The sequence below is a fragment of the Notechis scutatus genome, chromosome 11, assembly GCF_049901735.1.
Source record: "Notechis scutatus isolate UNSWTSFEM ecotype Mainland chromosome 11, rNotScu1.2, whole genome shotgun sequence".
Taxonomy (NCBI): domain Eukaryota; kingdom Metazoa; phylum Chordata; class Lepidosauria; order Squamata; family Elapidae; genus Notechis; species Notechis scutatus.
Genome location: NC_142019.1, coordinates 6,512,353 through 6,539,974, shown reverse-complemented (window position 1 = coordinate 6,539,974; position 27,622 = coordinate 6,512,353). Strand labels below are relative to the sequence as shown.

Sequence of the window (27,622 nt, the reverse complement as noted above, 5' to 3'; positions counted from 1 at the left end):
CATTTTGTGACCTTTCTTGCCACTATTGTTAAGTGAATCGCTGCAGTTGATACGTTAGCAATTAACAGTTGTTGAGTGAATCTGGCTTTTCCCATTGACTTCGCTCATCAGAAGGTCGCAAAAGGAGATCCCCCTGACCCCCCCCCCCCAGGGATGCTGCAACCATCATAAAGACAAGCCTGTTGCCAAGCGCCTGAATTTTGATCACGTGACCCTGGGGAATGCTGCAGTGGTTGTAAGTGTGAAAAAGGCTCGTACGTCTCTTTTCAGTGCTGTTGTAACTTTGAACGGTCATTAAATGAATGGTTGTAAGCCAAGGATTATCCATGGTTTGGAATCAAGCAAGGCTCCTTAGTCAGATCTGGTTTCATATGTTCCTATAAGGATAGGAGGAGTATTGATCCACAGTGGCGCAGTGGTTAGAGTGCAGTACTGCAGGTGTGATGACCCGGAGTGTAACACAAAACATAATAAAATCCAAAACGTAAATAAATGTCCTTTAATGCCTCCAACTTGGCCCCACTGTTCAATAATTCTCAGTTGGAGATAAAACTTATTCAAAAATAGTCTTCAAAAGAAAGCAATACAGTCCAAATTTAATGAGCAGATAAAGGTGAAATAAAAAACCAAACAAACTGCAATGAAGGAAATTCCACAATGGGCCAGGATAAATAATTACCAACTTCAAGGAGATAACAAGGCACAGTCTGTTGGAAGGATGCCAACCAAGATAACTTCAGCCCAAAATAAAACACGCTTTGCTTCTGGCAACACTGTGTTGTAACCATCTCTCTTACATACTATTCTCCCCAGCTGCAACTAATGAGGGGATCATGGCCGCTTCCTCTCTTGTAAGCCAAGTTGTTTCCTTCTCTGTTCCTCCCTGCATGTCCTAGGATGCATAGGGGATGGGCCTGGTTCTTCCTCTGACTGCCCAGCCAGCTTCTGCCCTTCCACAGCCTTCTCCACAACCTCCGGAGCCACACCTCTACTCCCTGTCAGCTGTTCCTCCTCTCCTTCAGAGTCTGACTCTACCAAGGGCATGACGGCAGGCTACTTCTGCTGACTGCCGGCTGCCTGCAATTTGGCAGTTCAAATCTCACCAGGCTCAAGGCTGACTCAGCCTTCCAGCCTTCCGAAGTGGGTCAAATGAGGACCCAGATTGTTGGGGGAAAGACGCTGATTCTGTAAACCACTTAGAGAGGACTGTAAAGCATTATGAAGCAGTATAATACGGCTAAGTGCTATTGCTATTGACACTCTTGAACTCTGGAGTTGCAGAAGACTCCTGAAAATATCAAAGATAGCCAAGAAAACCAAATGGATCACTGAATAAATCAAACCAGAGTTCTCCCTTGAGGCATAAATCACAAGGCTGAAATTACTCTCAATCATATTATGCCAAGATATCATGTGTCTTTGAGAAGGGTTTAATATTGGGGAAGTGGACAGAAAGAGGCCAATAAGAGGGAATATTTGTAGCTCAGGGTTGAGGACAACATAGGGGAGAGAACCAGAAGAAGTGAAATGGACTCTTTGGGGTCAATATTGATTCCTTTGGAGAATCATGGTCTAGAGTATTTATTTATTTGTTTGTTTGATTGATTGATTGTCAATCACTTACAAGATAATAGATATAAGTATAAACATGAGTAAAAATACAGTAAATAGGTACGAATAAATGGGGACAATAGGACAGGGATAGTAGGCACGATGGTGCACTTATGCACACCCCTTACAGACTTCTAAGGAATGGGGTGAGGTCAATAGTGGATAGTTTGAGGTTAAAGGAATGAGGGTTAGAGGATGTAACAACAGAGTCAGGTAGTGCATTCCAGGCATTGACCACTCTGTTGCTGAAGTCCTACTTTCTGCAATCAAGTTTGGAGCAGTTAACATTGAGTTTGTATCTGTTGTGTGCGCTTGTATTGTTGCGGTTGAAGCTGAAGTAGTCATTGACTGATAGGACATTGTAGCAGATAATTTGGTGTACTACGCTTAATTCCAACCGTAGGCGGTGTAGTTCAAGGTTATCCAAGTATTGTGACTGAGGCGTGAAAATATGGACCTTAAAGGATCAGACACGGTTCCAAAACCATCTATCCCTGTTCTAAATATAGTCCAAATTTTTGTTGTTCTTGTTAGCTTCATGGAGGAGAAGGAGCAAGTGTGTTTGAAGTGTGATCTCTTAAGGAAGTCACTGGGAAGTCTCAGCCACACACCAGATATTTACTGGTGAAACAATATCAGCTTGTTTCTGCAGCTTTTACTAATGTGTGTATTTTGTTCTTCTGTCTATTGACTTTCCTGCCTTTGCAGTAGAGAAGAACTTCACTAATTTACGCTAATGGCTGACAAGGGCACCACAAAAATCAGTCGACTTTGCAAATTAAGAAACTAACAAACATTCCTAACCCCAGAGGTGAGGATGTGTTGCGTTGTTGCTTTTCATTTATCTTCATGCAAGATATATTCATCTGCATGGTTTTGTTTTTTTCTTTATTTCTCCTGTTGTATAGCTTTATTGGAAAAATAATTCTAATGTATCTTTTTTAAAATAAAATCATAATGATTGATTTACCCATTTGGGGTGCTATTTTTAAGAACCTACATTTTGCAGTAAATAGAGAGCGAGGAACACTTTCTTCTTTTCAAAATAATCTTTTGAATTCTGATTTGTTTGTTTTTTAAAGGTTATTAGAAGGCAGCTTTCTTTCTGAAAATATTCTCGGTTGAAATTGCTCTCAAAATGAAGTCCAGTTAAAAAATAATTCTGAGAAAGAAGCCATTGTTATTTTTGCTTTGTCTTTCTTTTGCTTTTGTGTGTTTCTATGTCACAGCTGTTTTTTCTTTGCCATAAATCTTGATTAAAAACAAACACTCAAATCCCTTCCTCCACAAATTCCCTCTTTATGGATTATGTTGTTTATAGTAATTATTATACTAATGCCTTTTGCTGTCTCTCCTTGGTTAAAATTTAACTAAATTCCTTGGGAGAAAAAGCACATATTTTTTGTTGTTGTTGTTCTTCATTACTTTGTAAATCACTAAGTACATTAACAACACTACATAAAAATCATGGCAATTACTTATAAGAATCTTTTTCTAATGTTTTTACCCTACTAGCATTAGAGATAATTATCTACTTCTTTTCTCTCTCTTCTGTTGCAGTTGACAATTTACCAGTATTTCACACACATACACACACACACACACACACACACAGAGGGAGGGGAGGGAGAGGAGAGGAGAGGAGAGGAGAGGAGGAGGAGAAGGAGATTAGGGAGAGGAGAGGAAGAGAGGAAAGGAGAGGAAGGAGGAGAGAGGAGAGGAGATTAGGGAGGGGAAAGGAAGGAGGAGAGGAGAGGAGATTAGGGAGGGGAAAGGAAGGAGGAGAGGAGATTAGGGAGAGGAGAGGAAGAGAGGAAAGGAGATTAGGGAGGGGAAAGGAAGGAGGAGAGGAGAGGAGAGGAGAGGAGATTAGGGAGAGGAGAGGAAGAGAGGAAAGGAGAGGAAGGAGGAGAAAGGAGAGGAGATTAGGGAGGGGAAAGGAAGGAGGAGAGGAGAGGAGGAGAGGAGGAGAGGAGAGGAGAGAGGAGAGGAGATTAGGGAGAGGAGAGGAAGAGAGGAAAGGAGAGGAAGGAGGAGAAAGGAGAGGAGATTAGGGAGGGGAAAGGAAGGAGGAGAGGAGAGGAGAGGAGAGAGGAGAGGAGATTAGGGAGAGGAGAGGAAGAGAGGAAAGGAGAAGAAGGAGAAGAGAGGAGAGGAGATTAGGGAGGGGAAAGGAAGGAGGAGAGGAGAGGAGAGGAGAGAGAAAAAATTGCTACTGGGCTTCTTGTGTTTACAAAGCTTTTATTTCTCTATGGCCCTCCAGAAGATCCCTAGGATTATGTGTTACAGGACTCAAATTAAAAATTAAGTAAGTACCTAGATATACAAACAACACCATGCAATAAAATTAGGAGAAAAATCCATTGGCTAACACGGAGCCATGTTAATTTGTGGGTGGATCAGCTTACCAGAAATTCTTCGCAGCTCAAGACCAACATGGGACATGCGCTGATCAGCAAATGACAGAGGTCATCCTTTCCATAACTTGAGTCCATTCAATCTCTAACTCTGCCTAAAGACCTCTTACCTCTTACCTACACCCAATGCAGGTGTATATTTTGCATGACTCTTAAACCAACCAGCCCATCCCAAAAGATCTCAACAAGGCCAGATATGGATTTAGAGGTGAAAAGATATAAACAAGTTGAGGACATTGGGACATTTTCAGGACTCTGGAGAGCTCATGGTAAGAGACTCTTCCCTCTGCCTGAAGCAGTTGAGACCTTACAGTAGTTGGCAAGGCCAAAAGAAACTTCCTCTTGTTGACCCTGGGCTTCAATGAATGGGATCACACAATATATAAAACAAAAGTATGTCATTTGTGGTTTGCAGTACTGTGGGAACTCATCCTGTGCTACGTAAAAATACAGTTCGTTTGATCATTGCACATACAGCAATGTGATCATAATAATTGTAATCTGTTAAGTGTAGCTTTAGGGTGGATTGTGGTGTGTGAACCTACCCAAGGAGTCCCTACCTCTTTCCAAAATTATGACCCATCCTTTAAAACTGAGCAGCTAAGATAACAGGAGGGCTACATATCACAGGAAGATCATTGGCCACAAGTGAGAATGCTGAGAGATTTCACTGAATTGAGGTGATCTTAAATTCATTACGTATTCCTCTCTTAGCTCCTCCTAAGGGAAGTAAGTGCTTCCCAAAGCTCTTTTTGCATTGATCGATAAGATTGCTGAAGTATTGACTTGGTTTTGCTCCTGATTTCTCTTGGAGAAAAACCATATTGTGGGTGAAAGAGGTTTTTTGGGGTTCATTGCCTCTGACTTTTCAAAGTCAAGAAGCAGTTATAAGGTTAGAATTGCCTGATTAAGACAAGCAGAGGTGGTATTCGGCTGGTTCTGACCAGTCCTGGAGAACCGGTAGCAGAAATTTTGAGTAGTTCCGTGAACTGGCAAATCCCACCTCTGACTGGTCCCACCAACCCCATCTATTCTCTCCCTCCCAAGTCCCAGCTGATCGGTTGGGTCTTCTTTTGTTGCCCTGCACAGGAGAATGGAGCTGGAAAGCAGGTTAGTTGGATGGGGAGGGAATGGGATTTTGCAGTATCCTTCCCCTGCCATGCCCACCAAGCCACACCCACAGAACCTGTAGTTAAAAAAATCCCACCACTGGTCCTAAGCATGTGTCAATTAAAAAAGATGCGCCTTTGGTCTTTTTAGCTGCCAGAAAAAGGGAGTGGGGGAAAACAAGGCATTCTTGAAATGCCTAGATAATCACCCTGGTAGCCCAAAGTTGTCGGAGCATATGAAGGTTATTGGAGAGCATGATGGATGACTCTTGGAGATGGATGTGTCCCATTGGAGAAGTCACATCCGGGGGGTGGGGGGAAGACCAGCGTCAAGGGGGAAATGTATGATGTGATTTAGTGTCCAGCTACGCGCCAACATGGCAACCTCTAATAAATCATTTTTCTTTTCTCTGAGGTGCGGCTAGACTTTTGATTTAAATGAGGGTGGATTTGTTGGAGCCCTTACAGCATGATTATGAACTACAGTGGTTGAGCCCACTAAGGCAAAATGAAATAAACCCCCTGATGGCTTTGTACAATAATGCAGGAAACTAATCTGTAATGTTTAATCCAGCCCTGCAGATAAAATCACAAAAGTTTCTGGTAGCATGTAAGTGATATTAACAAATCTAAGAAGCTGGACTCCAGACATTTCTTATTATGAACAGCAGCATACCTTGTTGTTACTCTCTCAGCCATATCCTTGCTGAACATGAGATCCCATTTAGTCATCGTGATCATCCGTGCAAAAAATTGGTCTCTCTGGAATTCTCCTGTTCCTCTTTTTCTAAAGCAGCTCATGTTCCTGAAACTTGTAGCAACCATTCTCATGTTGAACTTTGCACCACATTCTTGCTCCCTTATGACTCAAAGACTAGTGGAGTGATAAAAGCATCTGATTGAGCCTAAGAAAACTTGGATTTCAGTGGTGGGATTCATTTTTTTTCACTACCGGTTCTGTAGGTGTGGCTTGGTGGGCGTGGCAGGGGAAGGATGCTGTAAAATCCCCAGTCAGAGGTGGTATTTGCTGGTTCTCCGAACGACTCAAAATTTCTGCTACTGGTTCTCCAGAACTGGTCAGAACGTACTGAATACTCACCTCTGGTTTAGATCTTCACTCAGCTAGGAAGTTCAGTGGGAGACTTCGGACCAGTGAGAATTTAGGTCTACTTAAAAAAGATGTGCTTCAAAATTCAGGTGCTTGGCAACTGACTCCTATTTATGACGTCTATTCCTGGGGTCACATAATCCCCTTTTTGTGACCTTCTGACAAGCAAAGCCAATGGGGAAGCCATATTCACTTCACAACTGCAATGATTCACTTAACAACGGTGGCAAGAAAGGGGGTCAAATTCACTTAATGAATGTTTCACTTAGCAACAGAAATTTTGGGCTCAATTGTGGTCATAAGCAAGGACTACATGTAGTTTAGGAAATGCTTCTAGATCTCCCAGAAGCCTGTAACTGGCTCCAGAAAGTAGCAGGCCCAGAGAGGTATTTAATCCAGTGGTGGGTTTCAAATAATTTAACAATCAGTTCTCCACCCTAATTATTTCTTCCAACAACTAGTTTGCCAAACTGCTCAGAAAGTTAACAATCTGTTCTCCTGAAGTGGTGCGAAGTGGCTGAATCTCATTACTGATTTAATCTGATATAGCAGTTCCTTGGAGTTAAAAAAATGATGGTTCAATTTCCATTGCTTCTCTTTTTTTATTTTTCTTTACTAGGATGCTAAAGGAACTGTCTTTTCTATTAGGTTTTGCAGGAATCTGTGACTAAGTTAACACAAAACCCTCCACCGCAAATTATTTTCAAATGTACTCTACACATTTGCTTTACCTGTCTTGTTCTTCTTTGGTCTATCTTCCTATCCATGTTCCACCACCACAGTGGAATTGTGTCATTCCCCCAAGCAAACTACTCTGGGTCAATTCACCACCCCTGGCAGTTCAGTTGATTTCCCAAGCGAATGTAATTGCATCCTTATTTATGGGATGTTCTTTCAGAGTTGTATCAAAGGCTTCAGTGAGCACAAGTTGCAAGGCGAATGTAATTAGAACAACAGCCACCAATTTGCAAGCCACGTTTAAAGAAAGGAGGGAGGAGGGAGGGAGGGCTTCCTTGGGGAAGCAGGATACACTGTGAATAAAAATGTGGATCGTGGATAGGTTTGCATGGGTGTTTTCTTCTTCAGGGTGAGCCACCAGACATGGTAAAACTCTGACCATGAACTAAAGAACCACCAGAATAAAACCTATGTTGCACTGAGTTTGTCGCCAAATATATTGACTCTTAAGAATGACATCTTGCACATGCTTCTTCAGAAGTCAGGGGGTGCACATTTAAATAAGCAAACATCAGAGTACGGACTAACTGCATTGGGTTGAAGGACTTACTGAAAAGACTTGGGAATATGACATAGTCCATTTAAGACCTACAGTACGATGCAATCTCCAGTGTGCTTATATATTACTTGATTGTATTGCTTGTGGCCACTAAGAATGGTCATCTACACTAGATGGATTTTTTTTTCATGATGATCTGACCCTAATATGGTCTTTGAAATAACAGAAAATATTTGTAGCTCGGGTCTTAGATCTGGGTAATGGTTTGCTCTCCAAGATTGTTTCAATTTAGTTTCTGAACCAGTGGTGGGATTCAAAAAATTTTACTGCCGGTTCTGTGAGTGTGGCTTGGTGGGCATGGCAGGGGAAGGATACTGCAAAATCCCCATTCCCTCCCCATCCCACTAACCTGCTTTCCAGCTCCGTTCTCCTGTGCAGGGCAACAAAAGAAGACTCAGCCAATCAGCTGGGACTTGGGAGGTAGAGAATAGATGGGGTTGGTGGAACCAGTCAGAGGTGGGATTTGCCGGTTCTCCGAACTACTCAAAATTTCCACTACCGGTTCTCCAGAACTGGTCAGAACCTGCTGAATACCCACCTCTCACTGTTTGCATGTGAAGCATAGTTACATCACAGTACTTTTCGAAGTATATATTATGCCCAAAAGTTTTTAAATAAAAAAAAACCCTTCCAACCTATTCTTGAAAATCCTCATTATTCTGAAATGTTTCTACAATTCTCCTTGCTGTTCATTTAAACCCCACCTCCTTCCTTCCTCAATCTGCCACCCTCCAGATGTCTGCGTTGAGACAATACACCTCAGAATTTCTTGCCAGCAGTCAACTGTCTTAGGCTAACGTCATCACCGGATCAAAAGCTTCTTTAAAGAAAGAGTACTTTAGAAGAGTACTTAAGGCTGGAGTAGCGAGGAAGAAATCTTCTTGCAGCCTTTCCATAGGACTATCCCCCCCCCCCCCCTTTCAAAGGAGCTCAAAGAAGTCCCCTTTTATCTCCGGCAAGCCAATTTTTGCAGCTTTTGTCGAGAGTTTCATCAAAGACTCCCTTTCATTCTAGTTAAACAACTACGGGGAGGCTGAGACCCTAAATTCTTTGTCCTTCTGAATCAGTTACGGGGTGAGGGGAAAAAAGGGGGGTAGGCCCAGATAAAATGGGACAGGTGTCCTGAAGATAAAAAGAGAGAGAGAGAGAGAGAGAGAGAGAGAAATATGTGGGTGGAAAGAAATGGTTCACTTTCTTCTGTTGATATCTGGAGCCCTCTGGCTGTTTATTAAAATAATATAATTATATGTTTATCTGCAGAGTTTTAAGGTTGAAATGAGGGGTCCTTGGTGCTCTCTGAGCTTGCTTGTTTTCTTGCAGATGTTTCATTACCCTGTTCGAAGTTAAAACCCACCCCTCCCCTAGGAAAATGAAATACTTTAGGATATATTTTTAAAAATGCAGAATATTTCCCCTAAAAGAAAAGTAGAAACTCAGAAGCAGAAACTCACCTCAGAAGCAGAAGCTCACCCCTCACCTTTGTTAAAGGGCGGGCCATTAAGGCTTGGACCAGAGTATTCTACATAACAAAGGCCTCTACCTATCTCACCCACCTGGCCTGGGAAGATTGAATTAGCCAGCACTCAGGTGAAGCCATGTGGTCCAGACAGTCTACAAAGTTAGCTAAGACCCCCACCCCTGGGAGTCTGACAGCCAATGGGATGCATTTCTTACACAGGAACAGGAAACACTAAGAAATATAACTAAGGGTCTCTCAGCATCTTGGCCCTTCTTTTCCTTCACCCAACATCTTGAAGCATGTGATCGTCCTTTTCACTTTTGGAGCTCCAAGCCATGTGGCCCTGTCCACCATTAAACCATCTTTCCAAACAGCCTCCATGTTTCCAGTGTCTTTTTCTCCACTTGGAACTGAACCCAGAAGGATATTTCTTCCAACAACCCAAACTAGGTAATATCATCAGTGTTGGAAGGGGGGAGGAGGAGGAGGAGGAGGAGGACTATGTGGACCTTTGTGCTCACTGAGCTTGGTTGTTTTCTTATAGACATTTCATTACCTACTAGGTAACATCATCAGTGCTGGAAGGGAATGGGTTTTGCATTGAGGACTAGGACTGTAGGGCTCTTGGTGCTTTCTGAGCTCGTTTTTTTTCTTGCAAATGTTTCATTACCCAAACTTGGTAACAACATGAGTGCTAGTTCCTAGCACTAGCACAGTTTCACTAGCACTGCTGATGTTGTCTTGTTTGGGTCATGAAACGTTTGCAAGAAAAGCACCAAGCCCTGAAAGCGCCAAGGACCCCTCACTTTAACCCAGAGCTACAAATATTCTTCTTTAAAGGTGGAAATTGAAATCTTGCAATCATCGAGCTACAAGCTACCGGAGCATTCAACCAGCTTATCAGAGTTATGAAAGAAGCCATGTTTGGCACTGTTCAGCACATTTCTGGAGAAGAGCAATCATGATGCGGGAAAGGAGCAATTTGGTTAGCCTAATTTCTCAGCCTCCCAAAATATGAATTATGGGCCTGGTTTAATCAAAAATAGCTATCAGGCCTGTGTAATCATTCCTGGAAGCTTGCAAGCTGAGCGGTTTTCAAAAAGGAAATGGAACAAGCCGATTTGCATTGTTGGATCACACAGATCCATCATTGGCTTGGCTGGGCTTGGTTTGCCTTACTGTAGCTTGTAAACCATGGTTTAGGATTTAGTGTCATGGATGAAGACCGTGGCATTCAGGTTTTTTTTTTTAAAGAAGGAAAATGCAAGAGAATATTTGTAGCTCATGGTTGAACTTGGTGCTCCTTGAGCTTGGTTGTTTTCTTGCAGACATTTCATTACCAAACTAGATAACATCATCAGTGCTAATACTGATGATGTTACCTAGTTTGAAAATGAAACGTCTCCAGGGGCGGGATTCAAAATTTTTAACAACCGGTCCTGTGGGTGTGGCTTAGGTGGTGGGCGTGGCTTGGTGGTCATGTGACTGGGTGGACGTGGCTTGGTGGTCATGTTATTGGCTGGGCGTGGCCAACTCAACATCACTCACATCGAGGCACGCATCTCCTCGCCTGGCCTCTCATGACTGTGGGGATTCTGCAACAGTCATAAGTGTGAAAAACGGTCATAAGTCACTTTTTTCAGTGCCATTGTAACTTTGAATGGTCACTCCATACAAGCAAAGTACCAGCAAAGGAGGGGGGAAAAACTCCAGAGACGTTCCTGAGACAGGAAGTCTAGTCCTGCCAAGAATGTAATAAGGGTTAACGGAGAGGCAGTTTCTGTAAGCAAGACCAGAATGTTTCTTTCCTGCCTTCCTTACAGGATTAGGCCAGTAATTTCTTCTAACAACTGGTTCCCCGAGCTGCTTAGAATGTTAACAACCGGTTCTAGCGAATAAGTGCGAACTGGTAGAATCCCACCCCTGAATGTCTCTAAGAAAGTCACCAAGCTCAGAGACCACTAAGACACCATCACATATGTGGCACTACAAGGGAATATTAGGTGGATAATGAAAAGATGGGAAGCAATCTGAATCTGAATTGAAGGCAAGAAAAAAATAGGTGTGGTCAGACATAATAATGGGGAGTTTCATAAAGGGGAAATTTAATGTATTACTACATTTATCTCAGCTCTATTTTCTCAAATGGATGCTTTCCATACAGGTCTGAATTCAGATCCCAGAATGTGGACGTAGAGACAGAACCTCTCAATGCAGAGACAATTAGGTCAGAGTGGAATTCCAACACCTAAAAAGAGTCAGGTTGGTGTAATGATGAATATGCTGGACTAGGAGCCAAGAAACTTGGGTTCTAGTCTACCTTCAGCCCATGGATGGTTCCTGGGGAACTTCAGTTAGTCTCTCCATCAGCCAAACCCACCTCACAGATAGGTGTCAGGGTTCTGACCGATGCCCTAATTAAATCATGAGCCTCAGGCCAAGGTTCAAAAGAAATCCAGTTATTTATTAGAAGCTTCATGTCAGCACGGACCAAGTGAAGCCAACTCTGACCTCACTTAATTCACGCCTTGGCTCTGACCGTTTCCCCCTCCCCGCCCAAGGTGTGTCATCAGTCACATTCCCCAACAAAGCAATTTTGTGGGTTGTAGAAATCACTCCCTCCAGCTACTGTAGATCTCCGTGGAGGTGACCTTTGACGTTGCTGGCTGGAATGTGCTTTGTTTTGACTGAAATGCAAGTTCGATGCAGCTACAAGGCTCAATTCCCCCATTCCCCTGTTTATGGCAACTCGAGAGCATGTGAGGAATGTGATGTTGACAGTAGGGGTTTTTGGGTGGCGGGGGGAAACAGGAGGTGGGGGCATTGTCTGGTAGGATAGAAAGTCAACAAATAAATAAATAGCAGCTATGAGATAGAGAGAGAGAGAGTAGAAACAAAGAACTCATTCATCTTCTCTACATAGAGATCAATTGCCTTTGACCTTTTCTTAATCAATCCATTAATTAATTACTGGGGCTGCTGTGCCCTTCAGGTCTAATGAACAGAGGGCAGCTATCTTCCCAAATTGTTTCTATCCAAACTGAGCACGAGAGAAAAGCTTGTGGTTTTTTTTTTTTCCTTTCTCTTCGTCTGTTTTCCCTACGCATCATGTTTTTTAGATTATAAAGCTAAGGTCAAGGAGCGTCTTATACAGACATTTATAAGCTGCCCTGGGAGACCTTTTGAGGGAGAGGGGAGAGAAATGTTGAAAAATGAATACATGCATTTATGTAGACAGAAGGAAAGACTCAGCATCCCACGAAGATCTAACCCAATAAGCCAGTCATTCACTGTGGCCGGTAAACCTAAATAGGTTGGGTGACTGCAACAAAGGTTTATGCTAACAATCTTAATAAAGGAAAAAGTGGTTTTCCTACACATCCCCAAAAGAGTTTTCTTTTTTTTTTAAATCAACATGAGAGCCATCAGGTGTGATTGAAACCTTCTCCCTCCTTTTTGTATGCGCATTGCAGGACTTCCTTAGAGCAGCGTGGGGGCCTCGTGGTGAAAACACTCATCTCCCACTCAAAAGGTTGAGAGTTCAATCCTAGGTAGCGGCAGGTGTTTCTCTCCCAGGACGCAAAGAAAAAAAAAATCTGCTGTGAACTCCGCATAGGTGTCCGGAAGGGCATCCGGCCAGTAAATGCTCAGCAGCATACAGTCTCCCCGATGCTGCCCTGAATAGGGTCATACAAAGAGTTATTGCAGGACACATGTAGGACTTTGCTTATGCAGTTGTAGTTACCACGTTGACTTTTCTTTTAATCTCTGTCCACAGTTAACTTCTTGTATTCTGGACATTATCCCATCACACTGGATAATCAGCAAGGCTTCCAGTTGGCAAGCCCAGAAGTTAAAGATGATTGTAAATTCTGTACATCATCTAGACCAGGGGTGTCCAACCTTGGCAACTTTAAGAGTTGTGGACTTCAACTCCCAGAATTCCTCAGCCAGCTTTGCTGGCTGAGGAATTCTGGGAGTTGAAGTCCACAACTCTTAAAGTTGCCAAGGTTGGACACCTCTGATCTAGGCTAAGAACATTTGATCTTGGTTCCAATGAACGCTGGGACCAAAACTTTCCTAACAATTTCTTATCCTCTAGAAGATTCAATCACTCATCAGGGAGCTTATTAATCTACTCTCTGTGTTGCAGAACTTATTTTGATTGATAGATTATAGGCCATCAAATCGGTGCCATCTCTTAACCATCACATCCTTCATGTCTTCCAACGGCATCCTCATCACCACTGTAATTGAACCCATCCATCTTGTGGTTGGTCCTCCCCTCTGTCTCTTTTCTTCCACCTTCCCACCATTGCAAACTTCTCCAGAGAGCTAGCTTTTGGCATAAGGTGACAAGACATATTAATTTTACCCTGGTCATCCATTCTCCAGGGAGAAGTCTTGACTGAGCGAAACGGCAACTCCTTGATTTGTTTTCGTGACTAACCGTGGTATTGTTAGGAATCTTTTCCAAAGGTGAAGTTCAAAAGGATCAAAGTTCTTCTTATTTTTATGGAAGACATAACATAATCCTTATTTCATGGCATACAAAACATCCTGCAATGATAGAGTGGGTATGACATAATATTTTTTTAAAGAAAAAAAATTATGCAGTAGAATACAAAGAAAATCAGAAGGGTAGTTTCCATACGTAGCTTCTTTTTGGTTTTTCTTATCTGAAAGCTACAGCTGTGATAGAAGAGAGTAAAAGGAAGAAGAATGGGAGCTATTCCACACAAAAGTATGTGTGATGTGTGTTATACATCAAATGCCAGGCCCACTCCTGAAGATTAAAACATAACTAGGCATATGCCTACCTTCGAAAAGAATCGTACAAGATGTTTCAAGTTTATCTGAAAGATAGACCTATCTCTGGAGAATAAGGCAAGAATGCACAAACTCACACCTGAACACAAACCTCCCAACCATCACTTCAAAACTGACAGCTTTTTATATACAAGGGATTGCCTCATATAAATTAAAATGTCAATCTGTTAACACATGAAACGGGGGCAGGGCTTCAAATGTGTGGTTTCAAACCCCTCTTTGATTATTTCAACTCTCCCTGTGGATATCAAGACAATTCCTCAAAGGAATCCCACTTCTGAAACCAGTTTTCAAAAGCCTGAAAATCCACCCGCTCGATCCCAGAGCGCAAGCACCGTTCTTACTTTATTCTGCTTTTCCCCAGATTTCTGTCTCTTAACATGTTGATTTAAAACATTGGCATCTGCTTTGTAGGTATGAAAAAAAAAAAAATCCCACAGCAACAGTGGGAAATCCATGTTAGGAAATCAAAATTACCCGTTGAAACCAGGAGAGAGTTATAGTTTGAAAGGGCAACATAAAGATTTGTTTAATATATTTTTTTAAAGATGGTGATGGTGTCATCACGCCATTGTCAACTCTTTGAGACTGGATAATTTTGTTTCTAAGGCTGTAAATTAGGAGTGTGGGGCTGAGGGAGGGCATTTCACAGGATATCTGTCCTCGTAGGGAAAGAAACTTCTTTCCTTTCCACTACAGGTAGTCGAGGGACTTAAGGCCCCAACGGAGCCAACATTTCTGTTGCTAAGCGAGACAGTTTCTTGACATGTGACCTGTGGCCTTTCTCAGCATGTGTCCTTCTCTCTTTCTGAAAAGAACAGAGCCACAATGCTTGCAGAAACCTGGCGTTTATCAACAGATTTCCCCTTCTGAGCCCGAAGCCTTTGCTCTGTCTGAGGGGAGAATCATCACGAATCAGACCATGCCACCCAGGGGTGGGCTTCAAAAATTTCAGCAACTGGTTCTCTGCCCAGTTGCTGGCTGGGCATGGCCATGGGGGGGGGGGCGTGGTCTAGTTGGCCTCCTGCACCATGGTTGGGAGGGGGCATTTTTGCTCTCCCCGGGCTCCGGAGGCTTTATTTGAGCCTCTGGTAGGGCAAAGATGGCCTCCCTGGGCTCCGGAGGCTCTCTTGAAGCCAGAAACAGGCCCATTTCCAGCCTTTCTGAACTTTCATTTTTCATCCTCCCCAAGCCTCCATGCGCGCCTTGCATTTACCTACATCAGAGGTGGTCTTCAGCAGGTTCTGACCAGTTCTGGAGAACCGGTAGCGGAAATTTTGAGCAGTTTGGAATACCACCTCTGACTGACTCCGTCCCCAACTCTTCTCTGCCTCCCATTGAGTCCCAGCTGAGTGGCTGGGTCTTTTTTGGTTGCCCTGCACAGGAGAACGGAGCTGGAAAGCAGGTTAGTGGGGTGGGGAGGGAAGGGGGATTTTACAGTATCCTTCCCCTGCCGTGCCCACCAAGCCAGGCCCACCAAGCCCCACCCACCAAGCCAGGCCCACAGAACCGGTAGTAAAAGTTTTTTGAATCCCACCACTGACCTCCATCCAAATTGGGCCACGTGGGGACTTCTGGGAGAGGCGGGGTGGGGTGGGCGGGGCCAGCCAGGAGTGGGATTTGGGGGTTTGCTCCAAACTGCACAGAATCTTAGCTAGGGGCTCTCCCAAACTCCTGCGAACCCTGATGCCACCTCACTCCCTGGCACTGAGAAGCCATCTCAGATTAGCCGGACCCAATATTTCAAGCACAAGTGGCTTAAATCAGAGGCTAATTCCCAGGCGCTCTATATCCATAATTAGTTTAAAGTACCAGTTCCATGTCAACCATCTGTCTTCTGTCATTTAGTTGCTGAAGGAAAGGCTGTTTTTGACAAGTCATCACGCTCTTGGATATTTACAGAACGGCAGGGTAACATTAGATGCCTTGGTGTTACTACCCTATAATCGATGTTCTGCTTTGTTAACGGTAAAATCTATAGAGATTTCTGAATGGAAAGGGTGGCTATAAAAAAAGAACCAAGTACATGTAAATGAGGCAAAACTATCAGGAGTGGTAACACTGTAGAGGCAATATTGAGAAGAACCACAAACATGTTAAGATTTTTTTTTTTAAAAAAAAAAAATGGAATAGATACAACCTGACTTAAGGGGGGATGCCTTTTTGGGGGGGCTTGGTTTTTGATAGTTCTGAGAAAATCCAAATGAAGAAGGCTTCAATAAAAGGGAATATTTATAGCTCAGGGTTGACCTGAGGGGTCCTTGGTGCTCTCTGAGCTTGTTGGTTTTCTTGCAGATGTTTCGTTACCCTAATTAGGTAACATCATCAGTGCTAGTCCAGCTCGAAGAAGGTGTGACAGTGTTCAGTTTGCTTCCATAGTATTTGCCAATCTCATGTGATTGGTTTCACCTTAGCATCTCTTCGCTCTCAAAACCCTCCACACCTTGGATCATTTCTCCCACTGAACTCCAGAACCCAAGAACCAAGTAGAACATTCTATCCAGTAGCGGGATTCAAAAAAAAATTTTACTACTGGTTCTTGGTGGGCGTGGCAGGGGAAGGATACTGCAAAATCTCCATTCCCTCCCCACCCCACTAACCTGCTTTCCAGCTCCGTTCTCCTGTGCAGGGCAACCAAAGAAGACCCAGCCAATCAGCTGGGACTCAATGGGAGGCGAAGAAGAGATGGGGGTGGGGCCAGTCAGAGGTGGCATTTGCTGGTTCTCCAAACTATTCAAAATTTCCGCTACCGGTTCTCCAGAACTGGTCAGAACCTGCTGAATGCCCACCTCTGATTTTACCACCATTAGAAGAACAAGAAGTCTCCTTAACCTGCACTTCCCTCAAACTGATGTCCTCCAGGTGATTTGGACTTCAGTTTCCCCAGGTTTCCTACCTGATAAGAATCCTGGAGTCTCTCACTGCTTACTCGTGGCTCATGGAATCAATGGAAAGCAACTTGGGGCCAACTGCAGACCAGTTGTGGTTTTGTTCTGCTCTCGGAATTTAAGTGGAGCACTACTGCAATGGACCTTTTTTTCCCCCTTTGGACTCCTCTTGAAGGCTGTTTGAGGTTGAAGACAGGACAGAGCAGTGAGATCTTCTCCCTTACTAGGAGGATCTTCAAAGTGCATCCAACTTGAGTCCCAAAGGTGCTTTTTTTTTTTTTTTCAAGAGGCAATTGGACGACCGCTTGTAGATCTCCTCACACCACAGAGTCAGCCATCAGGAGCAATAGACTGGCAGAACCAGAATCAGAACAATTAAGAATGAAGATATCCACAGCCCTCGCCAGTGCCCAAACACCACCCCCCTCTTCTAATCTGAACTAGACACCAGAAAGTCCTGTGGCCTCTTGAAAAAAGCACTTTTGGGACAACTATGACCTGGATGACTGAGAATCTCCATAGACATCGAATTTGGGTCTTACTTCATCGACATGGACCACGCCTACACTGGCCACATTGGACTCCTAAGCACATCCAAGAAAGTTTGGGGCAATAATATTTGAGAACACTGAAATGGGGGAATATGAAGGTAGGGTTAGTTCATGTTGTTCAATCGCTAAGTCATGTCCAACTCTTCATAACTCCACGGATCACAGCATGCCAGCCCCCCTCCCTTCTCCTTCACTGTCTGGAAGATTTTGTGCAAATTCATGTTCATTGTATTGATGACCCTATCTAACTATCCCTTCTCCTTTTGCCTTCAACCTTTCCCACCATCAAGGGTTCCCCCCCCCCCCAAGTGAATCCTCTCTTCTCATTAGGTGGCCAAAGTATGTGAGCTCCAGCTTCAGTATCTGTCTTTCCAAAGGACAGTCGGGGTTAATTTCCTTTTAAGATGGTTAATGTTAGGTAGGTCTGTTAAAAAGTTCTAGCTTCTATTTCAACAGCCGTACCTTCTTATATGGAAAGAATCAGGCTGGAGGATTGGTGTGGGGAGCATACCCCCACCCGCCCCCCACACATCTGACCCACAGGACATAAGTGTCAATTTTGTCCACTGGAGTCAGGATTCAAGAAGCAACTGGTGATCCTTCCACCCGCCTTCTTATTCCACGCAACTGATAGGCCCAAATATCTCCATGCAAATGGTTTTAAACGCACCATTATTTAACGGTATCAAAATACAAGTGTGCAAAATTGACATGAAAATATTTACCAAAGCTAGCAAGCTATCTAATTCAATAGAAGCCATAACTTGGCATTTTGCCTTTCAATAGCCCGCCCTTATTCCTAGACAGATAAAAAAAAAGCCTGTATCTTGAAACAGGCGAGTGTATTAGCATTTAATCCTTAATTACACGGATAATTGCTATGTCAAGAAAGGGCATCTGAACAAGCTGGCAAGAAAGTAGCTAAGAAGTTTTGCTATTTGCATGCTGCCAGTTGTTGTTGTTTTCTCACTTGGATAAGATTTCTTTTTTTTTTTAATGTTTAAATTAAGTTTTTTATTCTTTGCCTGGAATCATCTAGGTGTGCGTTGTGGAACTCACACATAGGTGGCTATATAAATTTGTTTAATAGATCAAATTAATAAATGAGAATCTTTTTTCCTACCCGCCCCCTCTCCCCCATCAAAGCAGAGTTGGGGAAGGTAGAAGCCTGGACATTCCTACCTTCCCTGTCTAACCAACCCAATCATCACTGCATTTACAGGTTACATCGTGAGCTTCTCTTCATTTTTTTCAACTCGGGCTGGGAATCTTCTACAGCCCCTTCAGCCCAAAAGTTCCTTCCAAGTCTGCCTTCAACTAAGACAGGCTCGCCAACCGCTGCAAGATCACCAAAGTTTAAGCAACCAACCCAACAAGGATGCAAGTCCCGGGCAACGGCGCACGAATCCCAACCATCAAATTAAGGCCGCCTCTGTCTGAAAGGACCCGGCATAGGCGTTAGTGGAGTCCCTTCTCTTCCCCGACGAAGAGCTCTGAAGGACCCAAAAGCTTGCACATTTCCCCCCCGCGCCAAATTCTCCCGCCGCCTCCAACCCTGGTCGGCTGATCTCGCGCTGCTTCCCAAAGTCTTTTCTTTCCAGGACTTTAAAGCTTTCCCTCCCTCTCAGGCCCCCGAGCCCAACAAGGCCTTCCCAGCGGACTCACATGATGCTCCCGAGCCCGGTCGCCTGCCTGCCTGCCTGCCCGCCCACCCAATGCGCCCCGGTTCCAGCCTTGCAAGATGCATCCAGCTCAGCATCAGCCCAAAAGCCGCCGGACGCCCTGCGTGGTCGTCCTGGGTCTGGGGCTGCTTTGGGGGACGGGAGCCTTTGCAGGGGGGCTTCCTTTGCCGGGGGCGAGCGCTCAGCACCTCCGCGAGGATCCAGGTAAGGCCGGGCGAGTTCCTCTTCCCCTTTTGCAGCTGCCTCCTCCGTGTCCTGCGCGCACTGCCCCCGGCAAACGGCGTCCTTTGGCAGTTGGGAGTGGTCGGTTCCCCTCTTGTGGACTCGTCTACTTGTGAGTAAGTTGTACTCGGTGGAGCCAGGTTGCTCTCCCGATAGGCCCTTGCCAGGCGCAGGAGTGGAATTAGGAGGGTGGCGGTTATAACAATGCATGCATTCTGGTTTCAATTCATGGGATCCCCTCAACCAGGAGCATTGATAAGGATACAAGAGGGTCTCAGGATTTGGTGACAAAATCAGAAAGGAGGAAGTGAGAAGCCGCCTGGGAAAGCCAAGGGAAATCATAAAAAAAAAAGCGAAAGTTAAGAATATTTTGGAAACCGGATGCGACACCCAGAAAAATACGGCATGGTTCAGTTAATCCTCCAGGGATTTGAAGGCAAATGAAGATCCAGGCAGAAGAAGAACATCATGGCTTCAAAATTTAAGGGACTGATTTGGACAAAACTCAACAGCACTTTTTCGTGCGGCTGTTGATCAAAATAGGATTGCCAACATCCGATGACGGATATGGCACAAGAAGAAAAAGGTCTCAGGATTGTGACTTTCAGAGTTTGCATTCCAGAGTGTGCTTTGGAGCAGGGGTCACCAACCTTTTGGACCTCAGGGACCACCAAACCCATAATTTTAAACCCCACGGACCATTAATATGAATTTTGACTCACGGTGGCTTGCTGGCGTTTTCCCAGCAGAGACCCTGGGAAAATCCCCCAAAAAAGTCTGCAAGAAAATTCCCCACCCCGTTTTCCTACCGATCGATCATTCTTTATTTGGGATCGCAGGATACCGTCTCCAGCTCTGTTCTCATGGGGGAAAGAGAGAGAGAGACTTTTGGCTTCATGCAAGGAAAGCAGCAGTAGCAGCAAAAGTCTTTCTTTCTCTCCCCAAAACTCCGCCAGAAAGGAGTCTTTGCCGGCGCAGCCCCTTGGAGCAGGAGGCCTTGCAGGGTCCCAGAGACTCATTTCTGGCAGAGTTTGGAGGAGAGAAAGAAAGACTTTGGCTGCTTTCCTTGCGTGCATCCAAAAGCAGAAGAAGAAAGAAGCAGCCCAGTGTCCAGGTGAGGCTCCTGGGGCAAGTGGGGTAAGTTTCGCCCTTCCTCCCCTCACTACCTCATGTTGTTCACCATGTAAGCAATGCAAGCCTTGTGTTCCCACGGGCCATGTGGGTGGTGCAGCCTTGTGTTCCCGCGCAGCCTGGATTAATTGCTTTGGGGGGGGGTGCTTTGAGGATGACCTTTCTCTGTGGATCACCAAAATTTTCTCGTGGACCACTAGTGGTCCCTGGCGACCACTGCTTTGGAAGGTGTGTGTAGTCATTGCCAGCTTGGAAATCCTGTTGAAATAGAAAGGCTTGGTTTCTGCAGAAGAGAATCTACCTGGAAAAGTTGAGCCTTGTTTGGGGGTGTCGCGAAGGGCTTTTTTGTGTCTCCATACTTTCTGCTAATAGGTGAGGAATGATTAGAAAAAGGACCACACCTGTACAGGTGATGGGGTTAGTGGTGGTAGAGGTCCCAGCATCCTTTCTTGCCATGAGCAGAAAATATTTTGGGCATTGTCCCAAGGATGCTTTTTCAAAAGGCAACTGGACTTTCTAGGTGTTTTTTTCCCCTTGAAAACGTTTAGCTTCTCATCCAAGAAGCTTCTTCCGTTCTGCCTGAATTCTTCAGAACTAAAGAAGCTTCTTGGGTGAGAAGCGAAACATTTTCAAGGAAAAAACCCAAGAAGGTCCAGTTGCCTTTTGGAAAAGTGCCTTTGGGACAACCATGAACTGGAGGATTGAAAATCTCCATAGACATTTTGGAGAATTAGATGACAGTACTTCAGTAAGGATAAATACATTTGGGAAGAGCCATATGCTTTATTATTATTATTTTTATTTAAGCGATGTGTTTTTTAAAGCTACTTCTCCCAGAAAAGAAAGAGACCATCCTTGTCATTTCTGCCTTGCCCTCCAGTTCTTCAAAGTAAAAATACTGAGGCAGCCGAGATCTGCTTTTTATGAAATTAGGATTTCCTGATTTGCTTTACAGAAAACAAAAGCCAGTGTGTTCTCTCCCCATCGTCGGAATTCCCCGATGGGTTTTTCACACCGCAAGAACGAGTAGAAGGTGGCATCGTGATCTATTTCATCATCATTTTTTACATGTTCCTGGCAGTGGCCATAGTCTGTGATGACTACTTCCTCCCAGCGTTGGAGATGATCAGTCAGAGTAAGTCTCCCGTGGGCTATCTAATCCCCTTCCCAAAAACCGAATTGCCATTCCGAGACAATTCTGGGCACAAGGCAACTGCAGTTTAGGAAAAAAGTTACGTGGGTTTTTTGTGTGGCTTATTGTAGGAAAAAGGATCTGAAAGGCGGGAGCAAAGAATTCAAGGATTATCTCTTGGGCTTGATCAGTACTGAACAAAGAGCCTCCTTGGTAGAGTCAGAGCGCTGGGAGCATGTTCATCTCGTCAGCAGATAAAAAGGATTTGGGAAAGCAGCTATGAAATGCTTTCTGGACAAAGCCAAATTTCCAAGAATATTGGCAACAGCCACATAATGGGCCGAGCCATGACTAACTCCTTTTGTCAGGATTCTGGCAGTTACCCCAATTAAATCATGAGTCTCGAGCCAAACTTCCAAAACCTATCTATCTTATCTCTATCTATCATCTATCTGGCGATCATCTAGCTAGCTATCATCTATCAAATTAAATAAAGTATAATTATCATTTATGGCTATTTTTAGTCCTATTATATCAATACCTTGTACGTTGCTTGGAGCCATTGAACATTGAGGGGATATAAGAAGAAGTAAAATAAATAAATAGAGAAATGAAAATGTTGTTCCATGATTTTTACAATCCCTGATGTTTGCACGCCTCTTTTCTCTTGTCTCCATTGATCCTATAGCTCTTGGCCTCTCTCAAGATGTAGCAGGAGCAACCTTCATGGCAGCTGGCAGTTCCGCTCCTGAATTAGTCACCGCCTTTCTTGGTAAGCCACCCTTTAACCAGCACACAGTTGAGTCTTTGCAACAGCAAAAGTCAGTCCTATCAACCAATGCTTCATTTTTAGGTGTTTTTGTCACAAAGGGCGATATTGGGGTCAGCACTATTCTTGGCTCCGCCATCTACAATCTTCTCGGCATCTGTGCAGCCTGTGGACTCTTAGCTGGCATGGTATGTTCTCTTTTTTATGATTCCACCTTCCACTTAACTGCAAAGGGAAATTAATTTGGGGACAATTGACAGTACTTCCCAGGTAGGATGTTATCGATTGGGGATAACTGAAAAAGTTTAGTGTACTAAGTTACTGAGATCTTGGTACTTTTAGAAAGTTGATAGTGAGGAACATACATCCTACGAGTTGTATCCAATAATTTCCATATTGCAGATGGAAATATCTTAGGTTAAGTAGAATGAAGTTGCTTTACTGGGCTTATTGACATTTTAAAGGCATTCTCGGATGAAATTTGGAACATGTCAACCAAACCATGGCTGATGGTAGTCATGAAGATCAGTGGCTATTCATGGTGGTGGGACTGCCTCTGAAGGCCATCTGCTGAGAGATGGTGGGCTACCACGTGTACTTGATCCCTGGGAGAATGCACAATGGGACTAGATGGGTCAAGGTCCAATCCAACAGGGCACTTCTTATATTCTCAAAAGACCCATTTGTTATGGACTTGAAAAAGCTCGTGCACTCCAAACGTATTCAAAATGCTCATGCACTCCAAATGTATTGTATTCTCTAGGTTTCGCACCTGTCTTGCTGGCCATTGTTCAGAGATTGCTTGGCTTACATTATTAGTGCTGGGGCAGTTCTTGCCATGATTGTGGACAACCAAGTTTATTGGTAAGCATTCCCTGAAAATACCGCTCCCTCTTATTTTATTCAAGTGAAACAGCACAGAAAGAACTGGCTGCTCATATATGCACTGCAGATCTTTTAGACGACACATTTTTATCTTTAGGTTTGCTTTTCCACACTTAACTTTAAGGTGCATGGTTGGCTGGTTTAATGAGTAGATTGATTGGTTGCTTACACTTAAAGGCACACTTTAAATATTTGGAGAAGAGACGGTTCTGGGTTGCTACAGCGACTTGAGAAGCATATACATTTAATAATTGATTACTGCAAGGAAACGCTTTTCAAACATTATTTAGCCGCCTATGTTCGTTAGAGACAAACTGCTGGAATTCTTTGCTCTTTGAATGAGCAATCTGGCATGTGGAGTGAATATGAGCTCTAGATCATATGGACTGCCAGCTCCCAAGCAGGCTGCCTTCTACTATCAGCAAGTCACAATGCTATGCAGAGGTTGCCAGCTCCTTTATTCAGATATTTTAGCAAGAGAAGATATGGAGCCTTTGATTTTTCAGGCCACGCCTCTGCAGTTGAGGACTTGAATCATCATGAATGGTTTTTATGTGAGACGAATTCATTGCCACAAAGAATTATTCTCCAACCACAGATGCAACCTGTTATCTCTTGCATTTCGGTCACGCTGGTGGATCTTGGAGAGGTAGTGAAAATGCAGAGCAAATGTTCTAGTGAAATCTGCCCGTTTTTGATGCAGAATCTGATAGAGCCTGATACACTTTTGACTTCTTCTGGTCACCCGTATTTCAAGCATGAAGTCTGCAGTTGGAGCTAGGCAGACCTAGAAAATATCGTTCGATATAAAAGCATGTGTATTGCCATGAAAAAGCCCCAAATTTTAAGCCATACAATCTGCGGGAACAGCTGGAAAATAATTCATGTACCGAACTCAAGAACAATTGCTAGTGCAATGGGAAATGCAAGATACATTTGACTTGCTTCACGCAAGTCTTATCACAGTTGGTGATTGGACAAGCTGCAACTGGTTAGTTTGCCTGCCAAAATGGGTGGTTTCACACAACCTGACATTGATGCAACGTTTTTACTTTGTCTTAGGTACGAATGTGCTTCACTCCTGTTGATATATGGACTCTATATTTTAGTACTCTGCTTTGACATTAAAATCAACCAATATTTCATGAGCAAATTTAGTCCTTGCTGCACCTGTTTCTTGATGATCACGGAAGAGGCCGAAGACCAGCCACTGTCAGGATGGAGGGACGAGACTCAACCTCTCGTTCGGCGACAATCAAGATCAGACAATGACATTTTTCACGAGTCTGATTACACTCAACTTTCAGCAAGCTTACATGGACCTGATACCATTTCTGAAGGTATTTTTTTTTTATCCAGAGCCTCTTTAAAAACTGTTGCAAGAACTACTAAGATGTATTTTTTGGAATCCTAACCCCCAAATTATGAGGCATGTAGTATTTTTTTTATTCTCCATATTTTTCAAATGCTGGAAGTAAAGTTGATACAAAGGTAACTAAACATCTAATAAGTATGTCAAGACTATGTCATTAATTTGCAAAAAGGTTGTGATTAAGTATACAACTCCCCAGTCCAACACATTGGCCCCTGGGATATCTATGGGGCAAGCCAAGGACAAAGTACCTAATTTTTGCTTTTTGTTATTTAATTTCTAAGATACAAGCTTCCAATTTTCAGATTTTTACATCTAGAGAAAAAAATTTAATGGAACTATAAAGCCCTATAATATATTTATAATAAAGGCAGCTTTGTAAAGAACTAAAATAGCTACATTATCAGGAAAACCGAGTATGTATTTTTAAACATCAGGATCTCATTTCTTTAAACGATTCTTTTCATCGGACAGATCCCCCAAGCGTGTTCACCGTGCCTGAAGCAGATCTGAAGAGAGTTCTGTGGGTGCTTGCCCTTCCCATCATCACTGTACTATATCTGACGATTCCAGACTGCAGAAAACCCTTTTGGAAAAAGTGCTTCATGCTTTCCTTCTTTATGTCGGCAGTGTGGATTTCTGCTTTTACATACATTCTTGTATGGATGGTGACCATAGTGGGTAGGTTTACAATGGGCTGGTTTTTATTAGCCTGCCTGCTCCAACCAACACGTTAATGGCATCTCAAAATACAAAGCTTGATTTCAGGTAATACGTCTGCAGAGATCACATGTTAAGACTGCATATTAGAGTTGAAGAATGAATGCCCAATATTCACACGATACTGAGGATGTGTACGTATCTAAGAGCAGCCAAGGGTATGTCTCTTTAAAAAAAATCACTTGAGGGTTGTGTCAAGCCAGTCTACGTGTCCCAAAATGTATGATCATTTTAAATGTGTAGCTCCTGGCTTAGGTAACCTACAACCTCCAGACTCTGAAAGGTTTTACCTGAGCATCTAATGCAAAACACTGCAGGGACAGACATCTGCTTACGGTAAAACCATTCTTAATACAAGGATGATGTAAAAGGAAACAAAACCTAGAACCCTCAGACTGATTAAGAGTATGCCCTATAAAAGAGCTAATATGGACAGGAAATTGTTTTACGCTAGTAAAGAAGAAACTGACTTGCCAAGTATCAGACCATGGCATATTTTGACTGTGTGTTCCTGATTAAGCCACAATGGCTGGGTTACTGAAATAAAAAAAAAAAACATTAAGGCTTAGAACAGTGCATGAATTGTGTTCTTCCAGCCCAGTGTTTGTCAAACTGACACTGTGACACTCTTTTCCACAATCCCCCATTTAATGTTTTCCCCTGTATGTTCAAGAGAAGGAACTAGAATCCTTCCCCATATCAGATGCCGTCGCACTGGGTTGCAGTCCCAACACTTGCCTGCAATTACATTATCTAGAAGAAACCTATCCAAGAACGTCAAAACCACGTTTAGATTGTTTCTCACTACGCAAGTGAAATAAATTCAAAACAAGTGTTGGACAATGAATCTAGATGTTTGCCTTTTTTTAAATTAAGCCGTTATTGGCTCTTATTTAAAGCTTAGGAAACACAAGTGAAAACTTGTGCCTCACATGAAAATATATTTTATAGCGGAAAAGACTGCATTTCACCACTATTCTACAAACCAAATGTCTCCCTTGCTTTTCATCTGAATTTAGTTCTTAAGAGCAAGGATTATTAGCAGGCTCCAGACCCCTCCTCCTATGAAAATGCATTTTTTTCCAAGAGTAGATTATTGAGAGAGGTTAGTGCCTCATGTGACTTCAATCAGCTCATGTGATAAAGATGCCAAAGTAACTGAAGGGATTAGGCTGGTTGTAGCTATTCCAAAGGGCTGCGTTGTCCAGAATAGCAGGCTTCTTTGGCATTTGAAGGAAAGGTTATATAGCTTTTCACAGTATTCATTGACCAAGTTTTTCAAAGCTAAATAGCTTCTTCTGTTCAACTCGTGCAGTTGAGGGGTTATCTGCTTTCAGAATAAAATTGTAGCTTAGTTCATTAGCTACCAGGTTGCTGTATTCTAGTCAGGTCATTTTGATTTTAAAATGCAATTCTCTTAAAATATTAGGTATGATTGCTTCCCAATTCATTCTCAAGGAAATGAGATATTTGCTTTTGGATTTTTCTGATTACAGGGGAAACCCTGCATATTCCTGAAACTATAATGGGCCTTACGCTACTAGCAGCTGGAACCAGCATTCCAGACACAATTGCCAGTGTTCTCGTGGCTAAAAGAGGTAAAATCCTTTGCATCTGTTAAGCTATCATGGCCAAGTTAGTAACCATGTGACAAAATGGGACCCCTTTTCCAGTTTTTGACATCTTTGACACCTACATTCGCTGAATTAATAAGCTGACTACATTCAGAAGTGCAAGTGGTTCTTCCAATTCTTTTACCTAATAATTACTGGGATGAGACCATTGCCTTTTGTCCTACTTGGAAAGTGAGTGATTCCCATTAAAATACTAATTTCACTCTATTTTGGATGAGCCTAGCGGTGTCACTCTTAACATTGATCTGAAGGTATTTTCAAACTTGTTAAGGCCACAGATGACAGTCCTGTGGACAAGATATAGCAAAGTGTCTTTTAAACATAAAATTGGGTTGCTATCATCTCTTTCTGTGAGCTGGGCGGTCGTCTAGATTTGATTCATAACAAACAAATAAAATACCACAGCAAACTTCTTAAGATTGACATACTTAATATGTTCTGTCTTGCAGGGAAAGGAGATATGGCCATGGCGAACATTGTAGGATCCAATGTGTTTGATTTGTTGTGCTTGGGGTTACCTTGGTTTATAAAAACTGCCTTTGTTGACCCATCAGGCCCTGTGCTTGTGAACAGCAGCGGGTTGACCTATACTGCCATTTCTCTCATTTGTTCTATTGTTTTTATTTTTCTGGCCGTTCATCTGAATGGCTGGAAATTAGACAAAAAACTGGGAGCCATTTCCCTTCTGATGTACGTAGCCTTTGCCACGTTATCAATTCTGTATGAACTTGGAATCATAGGGAACAATCCAATAAAGAATTGTGGCAACTAATTCGTTTGGCTTTTGGTTTTGTATCAATTCGCC

The 27,622-nt window shown here is 43.2% G+C and overlaps 1 protein-coding gene across 1 annotated transcript; it reads left to right on the top strand.

Annotated features, from left to right (window-relative positions):
* Positions 1-18,927: 18,927 nt before the first annotated feature.
* Positions 18,928-27,608, top strand: SLC24A5 (solute carrier family 24 member 5). Its single transcript, XM_026677155.2, has 9 exons — positions 18,928-19,156; positions 21,261-21,440; positions 22,126-22,209; positions 22,291-22,394; positions 22,970-23,070; positions 24,154-24,431; positions 24,938-25,144; positions 26,680-26,781; positions 27,267-27,608. Exons 1-9 carry the CDS (start codon positions 19,012-19,014, stop codon positions 27,587-27,589), a joined length of 1,524 nt encoding a protein of 507 aa, XP_026532940.2. The 5' UTR covers positions 18,928-19,011; the 3' UTR covers positions 27,590-27,608.
* Positions 27,609-27,622: the final 14 nt, after the last annotated feature.

What these genes read in the sequence shown, in the direction of transcription:
- SLC24A5 (XM_026677155.2), top strand. Translation starts at nt 19,012, where the DNA reads ATGCATCCAGCTCAGCATCAGCCCAAAAGCCGCCGGACGCCCTGCGTG. An exon ending in ATTAGTCACCGCCTTTCTTG is followed by an intron (nt 22,210 to 22,290) that starts GTAAGCCACCCT and finishes CTTCATTTTTAG; the next exon opens with GTGTTTTTGTCACAAAGGGC. An exon ending in ACCTGATACCATTTCTGAAG is followed by an intron (nt 24,432 to 24,937) that starts GTATTTTTTTTT and finishes TTCATCGGACAG; the next exon opens with ATCCCCCAAGCGTGTTCACC.